Genomic DNA, 25,134 nt, shown 5'->3' with positions numbered 1-25,134 from the left:
GCACCAGGCTACGGCCGAACCGTTGACCACGTCAACAAACCAGCGTGAAAACTCGGAGCCTGACCGTGCACTCGGGCTACGGCCAGGCCGCATGAGGAAACAACAAGGCCAACCGAGGCATCGCAAAAAGAATTAAGACCTCAGAGGAGTCAAACCACTCCTCCGAGGCCTCGGGGGCTACACCCGGCGGGTACACTCGCGCGCACCCACCGGAACAAAATATAACCAAGAAGGGCCGGTCCCCTTGCAAAAATCCGGCAGAACCTCCAAGCGAGTGCCCGCACTTCCTTTGAGGCTCGGGGGCTACTGTCGGGTACCATAATTAGGGGTACCCCCAACATTCCTAAACACGGCTGGAAAACATCTTCGTAACAAACCATGAATAGCTGATAAAGCGCGGTTCAAGTCAGGGCCTCGTCTACCAAGGGACGCGACCTCATCTGAGCCCAGCCTCGGCCTCGGGCGGGAACAGTAGTCCCGGGCGGATTCACTACTCGCCCGAGGGCCTCCTCAGGCAGTGAGCGCACCCTCGGCTCGACTGAAGCCCAGCTTGGGCAGACTTTGTCGTCCAGCGACCTCGGCCGCATCGCCCTACCAACCGACCGTATCGCATGCGCATTTAATGCAGGGATCGCCTGACACCTTATCCTGACACGCGTGCCTCAGTCGACAAGGTCGAAGTGACCGCAGTCACTTCACCCCTTTACTGACCGATCTGATGGGAAAACAGCGCTATTCACCCCGTTCCGACTGCTGTGCCAACCACCAGGGTAAAATTGAGTCACGATCTTCCACGAGTTCGGCCTCGGGCGCAACAGGGAGCTCCGCCTCGCCCGACCCCTGGCCTCGGCCTCAGCCTCGGGAGAAGGTCTCCACCTCGCCCGACCCTAGTGAGAGCACCTAGAGGGGGGGTGAATAGGTGATCCTATAAAACTTTAAACTTAAGCCACAAAACATGGTTAGACGTTAGCACAGTAATCGCCAAGTGGCTCACTGGACAGTCCGGTGAATTATAGCCGTACGTCGCCGGTGAATTCCCAAGAGCGGCTAGTTCGCTCGAGCCAGTCTGGCGCACCGGACACTGTCCGGTGCACCACCGGACAGTCCAGTGCTCCCAGACTGAGCAGAGTCTTGGCTGCTCGAGCCAAGACAGTTCCAATTCGATTTTTCCTGTTTCCAGCACTTAGACACAATACATTAGTCTCTAAAACAATGTACTAAGTCTGAGAAACATACCTTTATCCTTGATTTGTACTTTGTCCACCATTTTTCACTTAGGCACTTGTGTTGGACACTAAATCACCAAAACACTTAGAAATGGCCCAAGGGCACATTTCCCTTTCAATCTCCCCCTTTTTGGTGATTTATGCCAACACAACATAAAGCAAGTAGAACAAGTACAAAATCAATTCAAATAAGAACTCAAATTTGTTTTGATTCAATTTTGGCATATATGGATCATCCTTTGCCACCACTTGGTTTGTTTTTGCAAATCAAACTCAAATTTCTATCTCTAAGTCAAACACACATGTTGAAACATAAAGAGAGGCATTACAAGAGAAATTAATTCAAGATTTCAAAAACTCCCCCCTTTTCCCATAATCAACATTTCTCCCCACAAGAAGCCAACTTTTGACAAGAGAGACAATAAAGAGTTTTGACAAACCAAAAGCTCTATTCTATATTTTCAAAATCTCTCAAGTGGTAGCTGATCCATTTATCGCTTTGGCCTTTATTTTCTCCCCCTTTGGCATCAAGCACCAAAACAGGATCAAACTTGGCCCCTTAATCCCATTGCCTCACCAAAATCTTCAACTAAGAGCATAAAGGCAATAAGAGTACAAAGATGAACTTGGAAAAGTTACTCTTTCATCGGAGTGCAGTGGAAGTCTTGCATGGTCCAAGTCCACCTTTTCCCTTTCAATTCTCCTTTGAGACTCAATCAAACAAACTCAAGCACATAGTTAGTCTCAAAGGGTCAAGTTGTAACACATCTCCCCCTAAATACGTGCATCACTTGCACAAGGACTTGTGAGGTCCGAGGAGTGCTTTTACAACTTGAGCACCATACATAAGCAACAAAATGCATAAGGTACATGATCAAAGGCATAAATACATGTATGCTACAATTCAATCCAAGTTCTACGAATCTAGGACATTTAGCTCACTACGTAGCCTGCAAAAGGTCTTCTCATCTAGAGGCTTGGTAAAGATATCGACTAGCTGGTTCTCGGAGCTAACATGAAACACTTTGATATCTCCCTTTTGCTGGTGGTCTCTCAAAAAGTGATGCCGGATGTCAATGTGCTTTGTGCGGCTGTGCTCAACAGGATTTTCCGCCATGCGGATAGCACTCTCATTATCACATAGGAGTGGGACTTTGCTCAAATTGTAGCCAAAGTCCCTGAGAGTTTGCCTCATCCAAAGTAGTTGCGCGCAACACTGTCCTGCGGCAACATACTCGGCCTCAGCGGTGGATAGGGCAACGGAAGTTTGTTTCTTAAAGTTCCATGACACCAGGGACCTTCCTAAGAATTGGCACGTCCCCGATGTACTCTTCCTATCGACCTTACATCCAGCATAGTCGGAATCTGAATATCCAATTAAGTCAAAGGTAGACCCCTTTGGATACCAGATCCCGAAGCAAGGCGTAGCAACTAAATATCTAAGAATTCGCTTCACCGCCACTAAGTGACACTCCTTAGGATCGGATTGAAATCTAGCACACATGCATACGCTAAGCATAATATCCGGTCTACTAGCACATAAGTAAAGTAATGACCCTATCATTGACCAGTATGCCTTTTGATCAACTGACTTACCTTCTTTGTTGAGATCAGTGTGTCCGTCGGTCCCCATCGGAGTCTTTGCGGGCTTGGCATCCTTCATCCCAAACCGCTTCAGCAAGTCTTGCGTGTACTTCGTTTGAGAGATGAAGGTGCCATCCTTGAGTTGCTTCACTTGGAACCCAAGGAAGTAGTTCAACTCGCCCATCATTGACATCTCGAATTTCTGCGTCATCACCCTGCTAAACTCTTCACAAGACTTTTTATTAGTAGAACCAAATATTATGTCATCGACATAAATTTGGCACACAAAAAGATCACCGTCATAAGTCTTAGTGAAAAGAGTTGGATCGGCTTTCCCAACCTTGAAAGCATTAGCAATTAAGAAATCTCTAAGGCATTCATACCATGCTCTTGGGGCTTGCTTAAGTCCATAGAGCGCCTTAGAGAGCTTACACACGTGGTCGGGGTACCGTTCAGCCTCGAAGCCAGGGGGTTGCTCCACGTACACCTCCTCCTTGATTGGCCCGTTGAGGAAAGCGCTCTTCACATCCATTTGGAACAACCTGAAAGAATGGTGAGCGGCATATGCTAGCAAAATACGAATGGACTCTAGCCTAGCCACAGGAGCAAAAGTCTCCTCAAAGTCCAAACCTGCGACTTGGGCATAACCTTTTGCCACAAGTCGAGCCTTGTTCCTCGTCACCACTCCGTGCTCATCTTGTTTGTTGTGGAATACCCACTTGGTTCCCACAACATTTTGCTTAGGACGAGGCACCAATGTCCAAACTTCATTTCTTTTGAAGTTGTTGAGCTCCTCTTGCATGGCCAACACCCAGTCCGGATCTAGCAAAGCCTCTTCTACCCTGAAAGGCTCAATAGAAGAGACAAAGGAGTAATGCTCACAAAAATTAACTAATCGAGATCGAGTAGTTACTCCCTTGCTAATATCACCCAAAATTTGATCGACAGGATGATCCCTTTGAATCATCGCTCGAACTTGGGTTGGAGGTGCCGGTTGCGCTTCTTCCTCCATCACATGATCATCTTGTGCTCCCCCTTGATTATACGCCTCCTGTTGAACCTGTTCATCGTCTTGAGTTGGGGGATGCACCATAGTTGAGGAAGAAGGTTGATCTTGCTCCTTTTGTTCCTGTGGTCGTACATCACCAATCGCCATGGTTCGTATAGCGGCTGTCGGAACATCTTCTTCATCTACATCATCAAGATCAACAACTTGCTCTCTTGGAGAGCCATTAGTCTCATCAAATACAATGTCGCTAGAGACTTCAACCAAACCCGATGATTTGTTGAAGACCCTATACGCCTTTGTATTTGAGTCATAACCTAACAAAAACCCTTCTACAGCTTTGGGAGCAAACTTAGAATTTCTACCTTTCTTCACCAGAATGTAGCATTTGCTCCCAAATACACGAAAGTATGATACATTGGGTTTGTTACCGGTTAGAAGCTCATACGACGTCTTCTTGAGGAGGCGATGAAGGTAGACCCTGTTGATGGCGTGGCAAGCCGTGTTCACGGCTTCCGACCAAAAACACTCGGGGGTCTTGAACTCTCCAAGCATCGTCCTTGCCATATCGATGAGCGTCCTGTTCTTCCTCTCTACCACACCATTTTGTTGTGGTGTGTAGGGAGCGGAGAACTCGTGCTTGATCCCTTCCTCCTCAAGGAACTCCTCCACTTGAAGGTTCTTGAACTCGGACCCGTTGTCGCTCCTTATCTTCTTTACCTTGAGTTCAAACTCATTTTGAGCTCTCCTTAGGAAGCGCTTGAGGATCCCTTGGGTTTCGGACTTATCCTGCAAAAAGAACACCCAAGTGAAGCGGGAAAAGTCATCAACAATAACTAGACCATACTTACTTCCTCCTATGCTTAGATAGGCGACGGGTCCGAAGAGGTCCATATGTAGCAGCTCCAGGGGCCTTGATGTGGTCATCACATTCTTGCTGTGATGTGCTCCTCCCACCTGTTTACCTGCCTGACATGCTGCACAAGGTCTATCTTTTTCGAATTGCACGTTAGTTAAACCTATCACATGTTCTCCCTTTAAAAGCTTGTGAAGGTTCTTCATCCCCACATGTGCTAAGCGGCGATGCCACAGCCAGCCCATGCTAGTCTTAGCTATTAAGCATGCATCTAGACCGGCCTCTTCTTTTGTAAAATCAACTAAGTAAAGTTTGTCGTCTAGTACACCCTTAAAAGCTAATGAACCATCACTTCTTCTAAAGACAGACACATCTACATTTGTAAATAGACAATTATATCCCATATTACATAATTGATTAACAGATAGTAAATTATATCCCAGAGACTCAACTAAAAGCACATTAGAGATCGAGTGCTCATTTGAAATTGCAATCTTGCCTAAGCCTTTCACCTTGCCTTGGTTCCCATCACCAAATATGATTGAATCTTGGGAATCCTTGTTTTTGACGTAGGAGGTGAACATCTTCTTCTCCCCCGTCATATGGTTTGTGCATCCGCTGTCGATAATCCAGCTTGAACCCCCGGATGCATAAACCTGCAAGGCAAATTTAGGCTTGGGACTTAGGTACCCAACTCTTGTTGGGTCCTACAAGGTTAGTCACAATTGTCTTAGGGACCCAAATGCAAGTTTTATCACCCTTGCATTTTGCCCCTAATTTCCTAGCAACTATCTTTCTATCCTTTCTACAAATAGCAAAGGAAGCATTTAAAGCATGATATATTGTAGAAGAACCATCCATAACTTTCCTAGAAACATGAACAATATTCTTTCTAGGCACATGATGAACATATCTCCTAGACATATCTCTATCATGCATATAAGAAGAACTAGAAGCAAACATAGCATGTGAATCATAAGCATGTGAATCATAAGCATGTGAATCATGACTTCTATAGTCATTTCTAGCATGTCTTCTATTATGATACATAAAAGCATTGTTCTTTTTAGTACTACTTGCCATAGGAGCCTTCCCTTTCTCCTTGGCGGGGATGGGAATCTTATGGCTTGTTAAGTTCTTGGCTTCCCTCTTGAAGCCAAGTTCATCCTTAATTGAGGGGTGTCTACCAATCGTGTAGGCATCCCTCGCAAATTTTAGCTTATCAAATTCGCTCTTGCTAGTCTTAAGTTGAGCATTAAGACTAGCCAATTCATCATTAAGTTTGGAAATTGAAACTAGGTGTTCACTACAAGCATCAATGTCAAAATCTTTACACCTATTGCAAGTTGCAACAATTTCTACACAAGATGTTGATTTACTATCTATTTCTAACTTAGCATTCAATTCATCATTAATGCTCCTTAAGTTAGAAATTGTCTCATGGCAAGAAGATAATTCACAAGAAAGCATTTCATTTCTTTTAACTTCTAGAGCATGAGATTTTTGTGCTTCTACAAATTTGTCATGTTCTTCATACAACAAATCCTCTTGTTTTTCTAAAAGCCTATTCTTATCATTCAAGGCATCAATCAATTCATTAATTTTATCTACCTTGGTTCTATCTAGGCCCTTAAATAAACATGAATAATCTATTTCATCCTCATCACTAGATTCGTCCTCACTTGAAGAAGCATAAGTAGAGTTTCGAGTACATACCTTCTTCTCCCTTGCCATAAGGCATGTGTGACGCTCGTTGGGGAAGAGGGATGACTTGTTGAAGGCGGTGGCGGCGAGTCCTTCATTGTCGGAGTCGGAGGAGGAGCAATCTGAATCCCACTCCTTGCCTAGATGCGCCTCGCCCTTTGCCTTCTTATAGTTCTTCTTCTTCTCCCTCTTGTTCCCTTGATCCTGATCACTCTCATTGTGGGGATAGTTAGCAATAAAATGACCAAGCTTACCGCATTTGAAGCATGAGCGCTTCCCCTTTGTCTTGGTCTTGCTTGGCAACCCCTTGCGACCTTTTAGCGCCGTCTTGAATCTCTTGATGATGAGAGCCATCTCTTCATCATTAAGTCCGGCCACCTAAATTTGTGCCACCTTGCTAGGTAGTGCCTCCTTGCCTCTTGTTGCCTTGAGAGCAAGGGGTTGAGGCTCGTTGATTGGACCATTCAATGCGTTGTCCACGTATCTTGCCTCCTTGATCATCATTCGCCCGCTCACGAACTTTCCAAGTATCTCCTCGGGCGTCATCTTGGTGTACCTAGGATTCTCACGAATATTGTTCACAAGATGAGGATCAAGGACAGTAAAAGACCTTAGCATTAGGCGGACGACGTCGTGGTCCGTCCATCGCGTGCTTCCATAGCTTCTTATCTTGTTGACAAGGGTCTTGAGCCGGTTGTACGTTTGGGTTGGCTCTTCTCCCCTTATCATCGCGAATCTCCCGAGTTCGCCCTCCACCAACTCCATCTTGGTGAGCATTGTGACGTCGTTCCCCTCATGAGAAATTTTGAGGGTGTCCCAAATTTGCTTGGCGTTATCCAAGCCACTCACTTTGTGGTATTCATCCCTGCACAATGAAGCTAGAAGAACAGTAGTAGCTTGTGCATTTTTATGAATTTGCTCATTAATGAACATGGGACTATCCGTACTATCAAAGTGCATTCCACTCTCTACAATCTCCCATATACTAGGATGGAGAGAGAACAAGTGACTACGCATTTTGTGACTCCAAAATCCGTAGTCCTCTCCATCAAAATGAGGAGGTTTACCAAGTGGAATAGATAATAAATGAGCATTTGTACTTTGAGGAATACGAGAGTAATCAAAAGAAAAGTTTGAATTGACCGTTTTCTTTTTCTCGTAGTCGACGTCGTCTTTTTGGGAAGAGGAAGATTCGTCGCTGTCGTAGTAGACGATCTCCTTGATGCGCCTTGTCTTCTTCTTCTTCCCGTCTCTTCTTTTGTGGCTCGATCCCGAGTCCGTAGGCTTGTCATCTTTCGGCTCGTTGAAGATAGACTCCTTCTCGTTGTTGTTGACCACCATCCCCTTTCCCTTAGGATCCATCTCTTCGGGCGATTAGTCCCTTCTTGAAGAGAACGGCTCTGATACCAATTGAGAGCACCAAGAGGGGGGTGAATAGGTGATCCTATAAACCTTTAAACTTAAGCCACAAAACTTGGTTAGACGTTAGCACAGTAATCGCCAAGTGGCTAGAGAGAAGTCTTAGCAAAACACAGTCACCACAAGAGAATAATCACGGAGATGACACAGTGGTTTATCCCGTGGTTCGGCCAAGACCAACGCTTGCCTACTCCACATTGTGGCGTCCCAACGGACGAGGGTTGCAATCAACCCCTCTCAAGCGGTCCAAAGACCCACTTGAATACCACGGTGTTTTGCTTTGCTTTTCTTAATCCCGTTCGCGAGGAATCTCCACAACTTGGAGTCTCTCGCCCTTACAAAGATGTTCACAAAGAAGCACGGAGTAAGGGAGGGATTAGCAACTCACACAAGACACAAAGATCACAGCAAATACGCACACACAAGACCCAGACTTGAGCTCAAGAGACTAGCACACTAGAACGGGGCTCAAATCACTAGAATGTCGAACAAGTGCGCAAGAATGGAGTGTGAGTGATCAAGAGTGCTCTAGGAATGCTTGGTTATCTTCCTCCATGCGCCTAGGGGTCCCTTTTATAGCCCCAAGGCAGCTAGGAGCCGTTGAGAGCAATCTGGGAAGGCAATTCTTGCCTTCTGTCGTCTGGCGCACCGGACAGTCCGGTGCACACCGGACACTGTCCGGTGCTCGATTTCTTTCCTTAACTGGCGCAGCCGACCGTTGGCAGCCAGAGAGCCGTTGGCGCACCGGACATGTCCGGTGCACACCGGACAGTCCGGTGCCCCCTTCTAGCCGTTGGCTCGGCCACGTGTCCCGCGCAGATCGCGCGACCGACCGTTGGCCCGGCCGACCGTTGGCTCACCGGACAGTCCGGTGAATTATAGCCGTACGTCGCCGGTGAATTCCCGAGAGCGGCTAGTTCGCTCGAGCCAGTCTGGCGCACCGGACACTGTCCGGTGCACCACCGGACAGTCCGGTGCTCCCAGACTGAGCAGAGTCTTGGCTGCTCGAGCCAAGACAGTTCCAATTCGACTTTTCCTGTTTCCAGCACTTAGACACAATACATTAGTCTCTAAAACAATGTACTAAGTCTGAGAAACATACCTTTATCCTTGATTTGTACTTTGTCCACCATTTTTCACTTAGGCACTTGTGTTGGACACTAAATCACCAAAACACTTAGAAATGGCCCAAGGGCACATTTCCCTTTCACCTAGGCCTCGGCCTCAGCCTCGGCCTCAGGAGAAGTCTCCGCCTCGCCCTACCTCAGCCTCGGACCGACTACGCTACGGGGGATACATCATTACCCTACTCCTAGCTAGCTGCCTCAGGCTATGAAGGAACAAGACTGGTGTCCCATCTAAGGTTACTCCGGTAACAGGTAATGATGGTTCCCCGCGTGCGCCCATGACGTCGGTTGCTCTCAAACCCCCTACGGAAGCAAGCAAACGTCAGCAGGATCCATGCCGCCCGACAGCTGTGCTTCTACAGGGCTCAAGGCACTTCTCCGATGGCCACGTTAGCTCATGTACAGGGCTCAAGGCACTTCCCCGCCAGCCACGTAGCGCATAACTACACCCCATTGTACAACTGGACATCTCCTTACATCTATAAAAGGGGATGTCCAGGGCCTTCCTAAGAGAGGTGGACGTTCACGTTGAGGGAGGACACAGGGGGCACGTCGAGAGACAGCGGTGGAGATTCATGTTGACACACGCAGACACGTTGACAACGGGGCCTCTCTCTCTCTCTCTCGCTCTCGCCCTCGCTCCCTCGCGACGCTTGTAACCCCTACTACGAGCACCCCAGTGCAGGATAACATAAGCCTCATTTTCCCTCTTGTGTTCCATCTTGCATCAACCCATCTGGACAGGGGCATGCAGCAACAAATTCACTGGTTGGCTGACGGACCTCGCGGGTCCGAAACGCCGACAGACATGTTGAAAGGATCCTGATATGTGCCCATTCTATATACATAGTCTTATACAAAGATATGAGATAAATTAGTGAGAAAACAATGATGTAAAGATTTAAGAAGACTTGAAAGTTCAATCATTAAGACCTTGGGGGCATGGCGGGCCAGGATCCTAAGGGCATAATTCACATCAAATCAAAATTTAAGAAATACAAAAGGCTATATCACATCAGTACTGGTATCTTGCGCACCTTATTTGAATGGCAAGATGGTTCTCTTATGAAAGAAAATATATATATTTCAACGAGTTCATCGAATAAGTTGAACTTTGAAACAAAATATGCTTACAAGTTTTTTTAAGTTTTGAGATTAAGTCTTTACTATATTAAAACACCAGTTTCAATCGTCGTCCCGTGTCAATATTTTTCAAAAAAAAACCTACATTTATTTAGAATCAACCCGTGTACTCATGTAATCTCTTCTCTAATATTATAATAGGAGAGTTTATGTAAAAAAAAGGTTAAAATTATGTATAAGTGAGTGTTTAAACCTTGGTTGTGACACCACATCCTCCTAATTAATAGAAAACATATATTTTGTGCTTTATTAAAAAAAATTTTATTATATGTCATATATTTAAAAAAACCATAGAAATATATGGTCATATGACTAGCTGTGCATAAGTTTATAGCTTTGATAAACTATTCAGTTGCATAAACGAGAACTACAAGAAGAAAAAGAAAGTGCCGGATGCCTGTCAGGAATTGGTCGTTGGGTTTGCCGCCAGCGATCGGATGGTCTAGCAAGCATCACGAATTCACGATGCGGTCATGTTAGCCGGCGTGGCTCACGTTTATATAAGGAATTTAGGATGATGAATCATGACAAGTAGCTCCCGTGTTGACCCTTCTCATGTGTGAGTATGTGACAACTACACTTTGGCCTCTACTGCCTGTGACAACGATTCACGACTCTGGAAGGGCTGGGTAGCGGCTACCACGACCACGTGTGGCCAGACTGAGGTATCAAGCGTTCAGCGCGGCTCGGCCATGGCGGCCAAGACTTGGCAGCCGATGATACTAGTAGTCATGATCGTTGGAATGGGCGTCGAGGCCTGTGGCGCCGTGGAATTCGCGTACCACGGCTTCGGTGGCGCCGGCCTGCAGCTCGACGGCATGGCGACCGTCACGCCGGCCGGGCTGCTGCAGCTCACCAACGACACGAGCATGCCCAAGGGCCACGCCTTCCACCCGGAGCCCGTGACATTTCGACGGCCGGCGAGCGCGATGTCCTCCTTCTCGACCACGTTCGTGTTCGCGATCGTCTCGGAGTTTCAGGACCTGAGCACGAGCGGGTTCGCGTTCCTGGTTGCGCCGTCCAAGGACATGTCCTCGGCGATGCCGAACCAGTACCTGGGCATGTTCAACGGCACCAACAACGGCGACGCGCGAGACCGCGTCTTCGCCGTGGAGCTCGACACCGTGCGCAACCCGGAGTTCGCGGACATCAATAACAACCATGTCGGCGTCGACGTCAACAGCCTCAACTCCTCCGCGGCCGCGCCGGCGGGGTACTACGACGACGCCACAGGCGCGTTCCGAGACCTGAGCCTCATAAGCCGGGAGCCCATGCAGGTGTGGGTGGACTACGACGGCGCGACCACGGAGATGACGGTGACCATGGCGCCGGCGCCGGCGCCGAGGCCCCAGAGGCCGCTCCTCTCCACGAAGATCGACCTGTCGACGGTCATCACGGACACGGCGTACGTCGGCTTCTCTTCGGCGTCCAGCATCGTGCTGGTCAAGCACTACGTGCTCGGCTGGAGCTTCAGCCTCAGCGGTGACGCACCGGCGCTGGACTACGGCAAGCTGCCAAAGCTGCCCCGCATTGGCCCCAAGCCCCGGTCCAAGGCGCTGACCATCGCGCTGCCGATAGCCACCACGGTATCCGTCCTCGCGGCGGTCGGCGTCGCGTTCTTGTTCCTCCGACGGCGGCTCAGGTACGCCGAGCTGCGCGAAGATTGGGAGGTGGAGTTCGGACCACACCGGTTCGCATTCAAGGACCTGTACGCGGCCACCGGCGGCTTCAAGGACGACTGCCTGCTCGGGGCAGGAGGCTTCGGAAGGGTGTACAAGGGTGTGCTCCCGGGGTCCGGCGCCGAGATTGCCGTGAAGAAGGTGTCTCACGGATCAAGGCAAGGGATGAAGGAGTTCGTCGCTGAGGTCGTCAGCATCGGCCAACTCCAGCACCGGAACCTTGTGCGGTTGCTCGGCTACTGCCGGCGGAAAGGGGAGCTCTTGCTGGTCTACGATTGCATGCCAAATGGGAGCCTCGATAAGCACATACACGGCCGCGCCGACAGGCCCGTCTTGGATTGGGCTCAGAGGCTTCACGTCATCAGAGGTGTCGCCGCCGGACTCCTCTACATGCACGAGGACTGGAAGCAGGTGGTCATCCACCGGGACATCAAAGCGAGCAACGTGCTCCTCGACGGTGAGATGAATGGGCGGCTGGGTGACTTTGGCCTTGCAAGGTTGTACGACCATGGATCCGACCCGCACACCACGCGCGTGGTCGGCACCATGGGGTACCTTGCCCCGGAGGTGGTGCGCACCGGCAAGGCGACAACTCGCTCCGACGTGTTCGCGTTTGGTGTCTTCCTCCTGGAGGTCGCGTGCGGCCGGAGACCCATAGAGGACGTCGCGTGCAGCCGGAGGCGCGTCGAGGAGAACGGTGACATCAACACCGGCGACTGTTTCATGCTCGTGGAATGGGTTCGGGCGCACTGGCGGAATGGATCCATCACCAGTGCAGTGGACGCCAGGCTCGGCTCCGAGTACGACGCTACGGAGGCAGACCTGGTGCTGCGACTAGGGTTGGCATGCCTGCACCCGTCGCCCGCGGCACGGCCGACCATGCGTCAGGTCGCGCAGTACCTCGACGGCAGCGCGCACTTGCCGGAGTTCCCAGCGACGTACACGTCGTCCTTCAGAATGTTCGCTGGCATGGAGAGGCACCGGCGGCTCTTCGACTCGTGGTCAGTTCGGCAGTCCAGGGCGGCGATAAGCGTTGCCACCATGTCTGACATCGGCCTCTCCGGCGGCAGATGACATAGCCACAATTGGGAAGATATGCGTTTCTCCCATTGGATTGATTCGATTTTAAGATTTAACCACACAATTTTTTTGTCATGTAGTTTTCTCCGAAAAGAAGAGAGTTTTATCTAACCGAGTGAATCCATGAACGTTGTCCATGTCCGAAGCAGCCATGGTGACAAAACAATGCAATGTTCAGACCTCAGAGACGGAGGAAATGGAATCACATTTTCTTTAACATCGCCCTGTACATGGGAGCTCCGCGAGCGAGGACATGGCGCTCCCAGTCGGATACCACGCCGAACGGGTTATCGATGCAGTTGCCACCATCGCCGTCCGTGACAAGCTGACCCTTGCTGTAGGAGAGGAACTGCTCCTTCATCACGAGCAGAACGGACTCCACATCTGACTGCAGATAAACCTGCAGCAGCAGTCACAGTATCCGCACTACTATCAGTTTCTCTTCACCAAGAAACAATGCATCGTTATTCAGCTCAAATTTTTGGGGGTCAATCCTATATTGCCACTACACGCGCCTTAGATTCTACAGTGATGAACACAGAATACCTGTCCATTGGTATGAAGAAGGTCGACGATAGCTTCAATGAGCATTCTTCGCACCATTCTCCACCTATTTTGCTCTTTGTTGAAGTCAGGATTTGGGCACTGGAATGAGATAATCAGCAAACAAGATAAATGCCCATATCATGGATATGCAGGCGAGCAATCCAGCTAACAGCAGAACTAAATACGGTAGCATATAAAAGTTGAAGTGCTAGGGTGGTGCGTCTGCTGTGAGCATTGGGTTAATGTAGCAAAATGAAGTTTTTCCCACATTCAAGTTCTCATTAAGGCCTTGTTCGTTTTACATCAAAACCATGTGGACTGAGGTGTATTGGAGTGAATTGATGAGGATTTTGACTAGTAGTGGATTGATTCCCCCTTAATCCCCATGTATTGGGACAACGAACATGGCCTAAACATATAAACCAACTTCCCAGGTAACATTCAAGTTTCACGAGTGGCATTTTTTTAATCCCATTCTATATGGAGATCATCATACACATCCTAGAACATAAGGACAATATAAAAGAACTCAACCTGCCAGGGGTAAGATCCCCATGTATTATATCATATGGACAATATGATGGTTGGATTTTAAGTGACACCAACAATACATTGATGTAGATCAAGAATTTTGCACGAGTTTGCCATAGTTGTACACGGGGAGATTTAAGTTATTTCCCTCAAATAGTTGAATTGCTAGAGTCCATCACTTAACCATGTCTTTTTTTTCTTCAGTATGTGACCACTGTGTACTCTTTTAAATTTATTATAATACATAAATCAGTAGGGTCACAACCCCTCCTGTTTCCTAAGAAAAAAGTAAATCAACCAAAGGAGTAAAGGAAACCTGTATTGTGACAAGAGTCAACCGTCCAGGATAACTTGAAACTATGGAACGAAATGTGGACGTTGCATTTGTTGACACAAAATATCTGTCAGAAAATAAACAGCATCATTGACAATGAAATATAGAAGAAACATAAGATGTGAAACAAAGGAAAATGATAACATTAGTCTCAGCTTCACACGACCATTTGGTAGAACTTGAGCAGAAAAAAAACTACATTTACACAGTACGAGAACTAATAAAGCAAGTCCTGTAATCTGGTTAGAATGCGTAAACAATGCAAAGCATTGCCTCTCATAAATGTTAGCTGTAGTAATATAATATATGTTGGAGCTTTGTTCCAAGCAAATGAATTTTGTCCTTAAAACAATGCTTAAACTTGTGCATTTTATTGACAATTTATTTTTTTAGAATGAGATTTCTGAACAAGGTTTGAAGTTTCATGACAAATTTTGTGGCATCTGCACATTGCAAAGAAAGATCTAATGGGTTATGCACAATCAAAGAAAACAAGCCTTCTTTTTCTCCAGATTAGAATGTGTTAGACTGTTTGTTTCTGTCTAAGTGTTATGGGCCTAGAGCACAACACATTGTAACCGATTAGTGTTGGGTATATGTAATACTCGGCCCATTTTCAAAAAAAAATAGGGTTTCTAACTACCCAACATGGTATCCAGTCAGCTTTCCTCTTCCCCTCTCCTACCCTAACCACCACCACCTAGACATGCAGCCCGCTGCAGGTCCCAGCACCATGGTCAGCACTCCTTCCCCTCTCCAACCGGCTCCCCTCCTCTCCTCCCCTCTCCACTCCCTCGACATTGGACGTCAGTGGTCGCGGCACCTCCTCTGCCACGTCACTGGCCTAGGCGCCCTAGCCGAAGCGTGCCGCCGCCCTAGGGTACCCATACCCAAGGCAATGACAGTGTCGGACTTCAAACGCAATGGGAAAGTCCAAAAAAATGAGAGAAATCATCCAGATCAACAAATAATATTTATACCCCGAGAGACTGAAAACAGGCAATGTCCACATATTACAGTGTACAGAATCAAAAGGCTGAACAGACCGGGAGGAGGAACTGAAGAAAGAAAGACGAGCATGGCGACCTAAATGACAAGCATGACATAGACTATAAAATGGCCCCTATTACAAAAGATCACAGAGTTGCTAGACAATTTGAACATGACATCGGATCCAGAATGTCCGAAACGACGATACCAGGTGGTGGACGAAGTAGTGGTAGCCAAGGCATGCGGAGGAGACGAGTAGCCAAAGAGTGTACAACGGCCCCAAGCTGTCACATCGAGCGAGAAAGGTACTGGTAGCCAGACCCTTCACAGATAAACAAAGGAGTCAAACTCCACAGAACAAGAGTTGTCAACGGTGAACCGACGAACATAAAGAAGATTCTGGATGATGTTGGAAGTAACAAGAACATTTTTGAGGTGGAACGGTCCTGAAAGAATCGAGTCACCCACTAAGGTAACCGGGAGAGTGGAGTCGTTGCCCACACTGATAGAGGAGAAAAAAGACGGGTGAGGCGGGTGAGAGTGAGATAACATGTCAGCATCAATAGTGGTGTCATAGGAGGCTCCGTAATCCACCACCCAATCCGGTGCGATGGGTGGCGGTGTCATGCTAAACTTGCCGGTGAGGGACTGCTGATTCCAACTGCCGCCCCACGGGGACCAAGTGACCGAGGCGGGGGGTCCCCAGGAGCGCAAGGAGAGGCGGAAGAGACGATTGGTGCTGAAGAGGGGGCACCTGAAGTGGAGGAGCACCGTAGTGGAGTGTGGTCAGCAGAGCCGGTGGTGGGGAAAGCATTGAGGAAGTACCCATGGTCGGGCTCGGCTACATGGAGATGGTCCTAGTCCATAGGTTATAGAAAGACGACCACGTGGGACTGCCGCGCCCAAGAGGACCACTATGGGGAGGGCCACCGCCCTTGCGGGGTCAGTAACCGCCTTCGGAGCTCAGACCTAGACGAGGAGCTCTGGGGGGAGTGGAGGCAGGAGGGCATGAAGGAGCCCCCCTCCGCCCCGCGACAAAGGACACGTCATAGAGGGTCATAGCAGATGTTGGGGCGAAGGCAAAGACGCCACCCTTCGCTCGATGCCCTCGCTGCAGTCGCCGGTCCGACGGAGACAAAACGGGCAGGGACACCCTTCGCTTTATTCGGCACCAGACGAAGGCCTGCGACGGCGTCATCCCACCGTGCGGCCTCGTCCATCTCAGAGGCCCACGTGTGATCCGGCCCATTGTAACGGGCCCTGCGTGGCCGCCGCGTGTTACAGGCCTAATTTGTAAAGGCATTCCTGTAATTACAGTCTGTAACCCTGCTTTATGGGAATATTCTGGGGATAACTTAGGTGGCTGAGGGCACATGCGTCCTTAACACAAGGCGCTGTGCGCTCAGATACCTATAAATACCCCCGCACAGTGCCCGTGAGAGGCTAGATTAACAGAGCTATTGCCATCTAGCGCGTAAACTCTGTTAACGTCACTGTTCACCCTTGTTGGCCCCCCTTGCGACCGAGAGCAAGTTCCAACATTTGGCGCCCACCGTTCGTGCTACGAGAAAACCACCCGCGATGGCACCCAAGAGAGCTAACCCGAAGGCTGACGAGGCTGCGAAGGCAGCACTGCTTGCCGCAAGAAAGGGCAAGGCCCTCGCCCTCACCCAATCCACCCACCAAGAGGCCACTGAAGACAACGTTCCCCGCACCTGCGAAGACGACACTCTCCGCACCTGCGGCCCTGAAGGACAATCGCAGCCACCCCCAGGCTTCGCCCCACTGGAGGGCGCGGACCTCACCGAGGATGGTGAAGTCCTCGACGTCTCAGCGGAAGAACAGCTACAGCTGCGCGCCCTGCGCCTCAAGAACCGTAATCTCCAGAGGCAGAAAGAGATACTGGAGGCCAAGCGCCAGCGCGTGTCCGCACTAGCCAAAGTGCGGCAAATGATACGCGACGAAGAGCAGAAGGCCCAAGACCTCGAGCGGGAGATCGCGCTGATGCAGCGCGAAGGCCACCTTGGCCTGCATCGCGGGCCACCCCTCCAGCAGCGCGCACAACTGGAAGACACGCGCGAAGGCCACCTCGGCCTGCAGCATGGGCCACCCCTGCAAGACCGCGCACAACCGGAAGACCCGCGTTTCCCCCAGCGCGACCACACCTTCCCGCACGCCGCGCCATTCCAAGGGGTAAACTATCTCGATGAGCGAAGTCCCCTGGCGCCACACCTGCAAGTGACGCCTTGGCCAGCTAACTTCCGGGCAGGGACCTATCCCAAGTACAACGGCAGCACCGACCCGGCACAGTACATAATGAGTTATCAGGTCGTCGTTGCATCTTCCGGAGGGGACGACGCCACAATGGCGAAGTCTTTCATCATCGCCCTAGAAGGCCCCGCTCTCACCTGGTTCACCAGGTTGCCTCCGCTGTCCATTGATTCCTGGAGAAGCCTCCGGGACAAGTTCCTGCTCAACTTCCAAGGGTACCGCCCAGACACCGACGCCTTGGCCGAACTCTCGCTCTGCAAGCAGCTGGAAAAGGAGACTCTGCGGGAGTATTACCGCAAATTTTTAACACTCAAGTCACAACTGCCCTCAGTCGATGACCAGATCGCTATCCACTACGCTATCAGTGGCCTTCGCGCCGGCGTCCTTTACAGCCACTGCATCAGAGATCCGCCCAGGAACCTCCAGGAATTATATCAGCTGTTTGAAAAATACGCCAAATCCGAAGAGCTCCACCAGCGCAAGGTTGAGTCTCAAAGGAAGCCAAAAGATGCTCCACAGTCCAGCCGCACGTGGACGAGGACTCCGCAGCCGGACTCCGGACGAGACGGACGCAATCAACAGCAAGTGCATAACATCGCCAACCAGCACCCCACTGCTGACGCCCCTCGTCGCCAGGAGTATCCCCCCTAGGGCCGCGGAAATGGAACTCGCGGTAGGGGTCGGGGGCGTGCGCAGCCGCCGCGCCGATTCTACTGCCTCTTCCACGGCGAAGACTGCGCCCACCAAACCAAAGACTGCCCAGAAACGAAGGCCACCAGAGACACGATGGCACGGGCGCAACCAGCCGACAACCCCAGAGTTGTCGCACACACTTACCAGCAACCCCCTCCACCATATATCCACGCCCCCGCCCCGCATCCACCGCACCACGCTTACCAACACCATCAGGAAGTACAAATCGTACCTCCCCCACCCCCACCACCACACCAGCAACATCAAAACATCCCCCATGCTCCAAAGCAGGAAGACTTCGCCGATCAGCCTTATCGCGGAGTCATTCACATGATAACTGGGGGGTCCAGCACTGACTTCGACACAAAGAGGCAGAAGCGGGACCACTACCGCAGCATCAACCACGTCGCCGTCACCGGCCCAGTCGTGCAGACAAAGTGGTCCCACATACCGCTAACCTTCGACGCACGGGACGTCGACCTGCGCAGCGCCCCCCACTGCGACACCATGGTTATCAATTGCAGCGTGGCAGACTGGGACCTGCACAAAGTCCTAGTTGACAATGGCAGTCAGGCGGACATCATCTTCCTCCACGCCTTCGATCGCATGGGCATAAGCCACAGCCTGCTCAAGCCTTCGGACAACCCGTTGTATGGCTATGGCGGCAAGGGCACCTTTCCTGTCGGCAAAATAGAGTTGCCCCTCTCCTTCGGTGTAGCACTCAATGCACGAAGTGAGCAAGTGACATTTGATATTGTGGATATGGTATATCCATACAACGCCATCATGGGCCGGGGCTCCATCAATAAGTTCGAAGCCGCCATTCACGGACTGTACCTATGTATGAAGATACCAGGTCCGTTAGGCGTTATTACGGTCTACGGCAACCAACAGACGGCGCGCAACATAGAGCGGGACTTCGTGCCCGGTCAGAGAAACGTGCACTGCCTCACGGCCCAGCGCGAGGTCCCCGCGCCCGCCAGCCCAACCGACAAACAGCACGACAAGGCACAGCTGCAGAGCAACGACGGGACAAAGACTGTCCCCCTCGATCAGGCCACGCCCAAGCAGACAGTCACTATCAGCGAAGACCTCACTTCGCATGAAGAGGAGAAGCTCCTCCGCTGCCTTTCCAAGAACAAAGATGTCTTCGCCTGGTCAGCCCTCGATCTGGTCGGGGTCAGCCGTTACATAATTGAGCACAGCTTGGGAATCGACCCTTCGGTAAGGCCGAAAAAACAGCGGCTTCGCAAGATGTCCGACGAGAAGACAAAGGCCGCCAAGGCAGAAGTGCACCGCCTCCTGGAAGCCAAATTCATCGTGCCGGTGGCTTACCCCACGTGGCTCTCCAATGTAGTGATGGTGCAGAAAAAGAGCGGGAAGTGGCGAATGTGCATCGACTTCACCAGTCTCAATAAGGCATGCCCAAAGGACAATTTCCCGTTGCCGCGGATCGACAAAATAGTCGATAGCGCGGCCGGATGCGAAGTCATGTCACTCCTCGACTGCTTCTTCGGTTACCACCAGATATACATGAAGGAGGAAGACAAGGCTAGCACCAGCTTTATAACACCCTTCGGCACATATTGCTTCATCAGAATGCCGGAGGGACTCAAGAACGTCGGGTCCACCTTCTCCAGACTTACCAAGACAGTGCTCAACGGGCAAGTTGGCAGAAATATATTCACATATGTGGACGACATTGTCGTCGCCAGCAAGAGCAAGGCGGACCATCTCACTGACCTCGCCGAGACATTCGCGAACATGCGAGACGCACGACTCAGCCTAAACCCGGAAAAGTGCGTCTTCGGCGTTCGCCAAGGCAAAATATTGGGCTACCTGGTATCGCACCGCGGCATCGAGGCCAACCCAACCAAGATTCAGGTCATCATAAACATGACGCCTCCGCAGTCCGCCAGAGACGTCCAGCGCCTGACAGGCAGATTGGCCGCTCTCAACAGATTCATCTCCAGGTCCGCCGAGCGAAGTCTCCCCTTCCTCAAAACACTTCGTGGTGCAAAAGACTTCGCCTGGGGACCAGAGCAGGCGGCGGCCTTCGCCTCATTAAAACAGTACCTGACAGAGTTGGCCGTCCTTACAAGCCCCGACTCCTCGCTCCCCCTGTTGCTCTACGTCGCGGCTTCGCCGCACGCGGTCAGCGCGACACTAGTGCAGGAGCAGACAGTTGAGGGCGTGGTCAGGCAGTGCCCCGTTTACTATGTCTCCGAAGTGCTGACACCGTCCAAGTGCAACATGACAGAGCTGGAGAAGATTGCCTACGCAGTCGTTATGTCTTCGCGCAAATTGCGCCATTACTTCGAAGCATTCAAGGTCCGAGTCACTTCAGACAGGGGACTCGGCGAATTATTCAGAAACCCGGAGGCATCGGTGAGGATTGCCAAGTGGGCGGCCGAACTCACCGGCTACCACATCAGCTTCGAGCCCAGGACAGCCATCAAGTCGCAAGTCCTGGCAGACTTCGTCGTCGACTGGACTGGGCCAACAACGCAGCCAGACCCGTCCGCAGAGAAGGTTTGGACGATCCATTGCGACGGCGCATGGTGCCATGCGGGGGCAGGCGCCGCTGCAGTCATCACCTCACCAGCCGGGGTCAAGCACAGATATGCAGCACACCTCAGCTTCGCTCTGGAATCCGACAGATGCACAAATAATATAGCAGAATACGAAGCAGTCATCCTCGGCCTCCGCAAGCTAAGGGCCCTCGGAGTCACCACCTGCATCATCAAAACAGACTCCAAGGTAGTTGCCGGCCAAGTCGAGAAAGACTATGCAGCAAAGGACCCCGCGCTTATGCAATACCTCGCGGCCATCCGAAGCCTCGAGAGACAATTCAAGGGATTCACCTTGCAGCATGTGGATCAAGCCAAGAATGAAGAGGCCGACGCATTGGCCAAGGCCGCCGCCAGGGACGAGTCCTTGCCTTCCGACGTATTCTTTCATGTCATCGGCACGCCAGCCGTCCGGAGCCCCGAAGGGCTCCAAATAACTAATGACAGCGAGGGCCACCGCATAGTCAACCTTATCATGACCGAAGACTGGCGGGCACCAATAACCCTGTTTCTACAGGGGTACTATCATCCAACCGACATCAGTGAGGCCAAGCGCCTCAGACATCGAAGCCGAGACTTCGCACTGATTGAAGGCCAACTCTACAAGAAAGGGGTCAGTTAGCCAATGCTTAAGTGCGTCACCGAAACCGAGGGCATCCAGATCCTACGCGAAGTCCACAGCGGCACGTGCGGCTCGCACGCAGGGCCAAGGGCCCTAGCTGCTAAGGTGATCCGCCAAGGCTTTTACTGGCCCGCAATGATCTGCGCCGCAAATCGGGTCACAAGGTCCTGCGAAGCCTGCCAGAAGTTTTCTCCTCGGTCAAGCAGCCTCTCGTAGTATACAAAGCTGATTGCCCACACATGGCCTCTCCAGCGCTGGGGCCTGTACATTGTCGGGCCCCTACCCACCGCTCAGGGGAACCTTAAATTCGCCTTCGTCGCTGTCGAGTACTTCACCAAATGGATCGAGGCAAGGGCTGTTTCCACAATAACATCAAAAACTGCCCAGAAATTCTTTTGGCAAAACATTGTTTGCCGCTTCGGAGTACCGTCCGAACTAACAGTTGACAACGGCAAGCAGTTTGACAGCCAAGACTTCAAGGATTTTTGCTTCTCCATTGGCACCAAGCTTTCCTTCGCCTCAGTCTATCATCCGCAGTCCAACGGAGTTGTGGAACGCGCCAATGGGAAAATCTTCACAGCCGTCAAAAAGATGCTCCTCGATGAAAAAAAGGGCAGATGGACCGACTTGTTACCCGAGGCAGTCTGGGCACTAAACACGACTGAGTGCAGGGCGACCGGGTTTACTCCTTTCCGCCTTCTATACAGATCGGAGGCCATGACCCCACAAGAAATAAAACATGGGTCCCCGCGAACAGTTCCGTCAGCCGTCCCCGACGTGGACGAGCCAACTTCAAAGGATCTCATTGACGGAGACCGAGTCTTCGCCCTACAGGCCCTAAACAAATACCAAGCCCAGACAAAAGCATGGCACGACCACACAGTCATCCCGAGGGAATTCAGCGAAGGGGACCTCGTACTCGTCCGAACAGCTCGGACAGAGTCCAGGGGCAAGCTGGAGCCCAAGTGGGAGGGCCCCTTTATAGTTAAGACGAAATCTTCCCCCAGCGCTTACAGGCTTACAACGCCAAACGGCGAAGACCTGGAGCACTCCTGGAACATCGACAACCTCCGCAAATTTTTTGTTTGACTCATCAGGGCTGATTCGCCCTTGTAATTCGCAAAAACAATCTTATACTGGCCCGCACTCTTTTCCTCCCGGGGGGTGAGGTTTTTAACGAGGCGGAGCCATGTAATATATGTGTGAAAAATCCCCCGCAAAAACATGCGTCGAAAAAAGACCGCGACGACGGTCTTCGACATTCGACCACTACGAGGTCACCGCGAGGCTCAGCGCTAGCCACCCTCGCGTGCGACAAATCCGCGCAGAAGTCGCCTAAGGGTGCAGCCGGACTAGCGCAACAAGTGCGAAAAAACCGAAGTCTACCGCGAAGACTATCCGCGCAGAAGTCGCCTAAGGGTGCAGCCGGACTAGCACAACAAGTGCGAAAAAAACCGAAGTCTACCGCGAAGACTATCCGCGCAGAAGTCGTCTAAGGGTGCAGCCGGACTAGCGCAACAAGTGCGAAAAAACCGAAGTCTACCGCGAAGACTATCCGCGCAGAAGTCACCTAAGGGTGCAGCCGGACTAGCACAACAAGTGCGAAAAAACCGAAGTCTACCGCGAAGACTATCCGCGCAGAAGTCGCCTAAGGGTGCAGCCGGACTAGCACAACAAGTGCGAAAAAAACAGAAGTCTACCGCGAAGACTATCCGCGCAGAAGTCGCCTAAGGGTGCAGCCGGACTAGCACAACAAGTGCGAAAAACCTCAGTCTACCGCGAAGACTATCCGCGCAGAAGTCGCCTAAGGGTGCAGCCGGACTAGCACAACAAGTGCGAAAAACCTCAGTCTACCACGAAGACTATCCGTGCAGAAGCCGCCTAAGGGTGCAGCCGGACTAGCACAACAAAAGCAAAAACGACAACACCAAACTGTCCGCGCCAAGACCGACTATATGCGCACCAGCACAGCATAACAAAACACACCAGACCAAGTACATAACGCCTTCGCAAGCATAGCCAAGTGTGCGGGGGCACACAACCTCATCATACAAGCCTTTACACATGTACAAGCGAGGGCACCACACTCTACATCGGCTCAACCTTAGGAATAATTCCCATCTCCCTATAATTAAATAACATTATCCTAAGCTCCTCACCCGCAAAAATACTTCGCAATTCCCCTTCACCTGTACTCGCGGCGGCTGGCAAAGACAATAGTTCCTGCCGGCCAGCCCTACTCACGCGAAGCCGACCTCCCTCCGCTTCACTCACTCTGCGCTTCGCAACCGCCCTTCGTCGCCGGCGCCCGGTACTAGGACCAGGCACATCTTCTGTGTCCGCAGCGTGCGGTGAAGCCTCCGCCGCAGCCACATCCAAGGCCGCAAAGTAGTCCAAGTCCTCCTCCGACGACTCCTCAGTCCACTCAACCGAGCTCCCAGAGTCAGCAAAATCAGAAAACTCAGATGCAGAACCATCACATTTATTACCACCATCCACGGTCGAAGCCGCCAAAAATTTAGTAGTGGCGGTTGCGTGCGCAGGCCCAAAATCTTGAACCTGCGCAGCAACCAAAATTCAGCAACATATCCAAAATTCCCTAACTATCTACACCCACTACGCCACCTGCGAAGACCCAGCCGTTGCGGGAGCCTCCGCCGTTGCCTCCGCTGTCGCCTCCGCCGCCACCGTCGCAAGATCCTCAGCACTCGACGCAGCGGCTGCGGGGGCATCTGGCGCGCCTTCGGCGGTCTCTGGGGGCAGGTCTCCGACGGCCGCAGCAGATGCGGGGGCATCCGGAGCGCCTTCCGCAGTCTCCGGGGGCGGCTCCAGGGCGGCCCCGGACACGGCCTCCGCCGGGATCGGCTCCGGGTCAGGCAGCGCGCTATTCAACGCCCCGAAGTCATCCACCCTCTCGCCACGCGCCGCCTAAGACACAGCACACAAATTCAGCAAACCCACACATAGCCCACATCCAGCAAACGCCAAACAAACGCCAAACGTTACCTGAGCCCTCGCTGTCTCGGCCCGCTCCCTGACCACCTCGCGACCGTGCGGACCCCACATCCGGTCGTAGATGGCTCCGGCGGATTCCTTCACTATAGGGTCCTCAACCTTGTAGATATCTCGCTCAAAATCTTCATCGGCTTGGTCGAAGACCTCGAAGTGCCGGCACCCTTCGCGGGAGAGCGCGTTCATCGCCCCCTCGCAGGTGACCAGGGAGGCATACGACATAAACCCCTCCACGATAGTGGGGAGTGCCTGCAACTCCTCCTGCACCCACTCCAGGCAGCGAAGTCCGGGCTCTCGGTCCGGCACTTCGAAGTCACCGGTCCGCGCGCCCAGCTCATGGTATGAATCCATAAGCTGTTTGCGCGTCCGCTCTGCCTCCGCGCGCGACGCGGCCTCGACCCTCTCCACACGGCTCTCCAGGGCGGTGAGCCACTTCTACAGCTGCTCGGCGCGCTCCCTGGCAAGATTGCCCTCCGCCCGCGCCAGATTGGCCTCCGCCTGCGCAGCCTACGCCTGGGCGAGGGCCTCGTTGGTCTCCCTCCTCTCCCCCGCCAGTTGGCGTCGGAGGTCAGTCTTCTCCCTCTCCAGTGCGGCCACCTTGTCCGCCAGATTGCGGCACTTACTGTCGGCGGCCGATTTTTCACGGACGGCGTCAGCATGTTGCGTCCGAAGTCTCTCGACTTCGGCAGACACAACTGCCGTGAGGGCCCCCGACGCTGTGCGGTCGGCGAAGTCAGCCGC

The 25,134-nt window shown here is 51.7% G+C and overlaps 2 protein-coding genes across 13 annotated transcripts in view; one reads left to right on the top strand and one right to left on the bottom strand.

Moving 5' to 3' along the window:
* The first annotated feature begins 10,618 nt into the window (after nucleotides 1–10,618).
* On the top strand, nucleotides 10,619–12,961 carry LOC103643528 (L-type lectin-domain containing receptor kinase SIT2). The gene has a single exon (XM_008666702.2). It carries the CDS (start codon nucleotides 10,758–10,760, stop codon nucleotides 12,816–12,818), a length of 2,061 nt encoding a protein of 686 aa, XP_008664924.1. The 5' UTR covers nucleotides 10,619–10,757; the 3' UTR covers nucleotides 12,819–12,961.
* Nucleotides 12,859–25,134, bottom strand: part of LOC100383528 (phosphoglycerate kinase) — a 29,629-nt gene continuing 17,353 nt past the window's right edge. For 11 of the 12 annotated variants that reach the window (XM_008646947.4, XM_008646926.4, XM_035959521.1 and 8 more), the window contains 3 exons: nucleotides 14,218–14,302; nucleotides 13,371–13,469; nucleotides 12,859–13,224 (listed from right to left, as the gene is read on the bottom strand). In XM_008646947.4, the coding sequence (XP_008645169.1) occupies nucleotides 13,027–13,224; nucleotides 13,371–13,469; nucleotides 14,218–14,302 (382 nt within the window). In that variant the 3' untranslated portion in view covers nucleotides 12,859–13,026. The remainder of the gene's footprint in view (nucleotides 13,225–13,370; nucleotides 13,470–14,217; nucleotides 14,303–25,134) is intronic. The other variant, NM_001176176.1, reaches the window with a different exon arrangement.

Source organism: Zea mays, chromosome 1 (genome assembly GCF_902167145.1).
Source record: "Zea mays cultivar B73 chromosome 1, Zm-B73-REFERENCE-NAM-5.0, whole genome shotgun sequence".
Classification (NCBI taxonomy): Eukaryota; Viridiplantae; Streptophyta; class Magnoliopsida; order Poales; family Poaceae; genus Zea; species Zea mays.
Note: the sequence above shows the minus strand (reverse complement) of the source record. Positions and strands in the feature narration are given on the sequence as shown.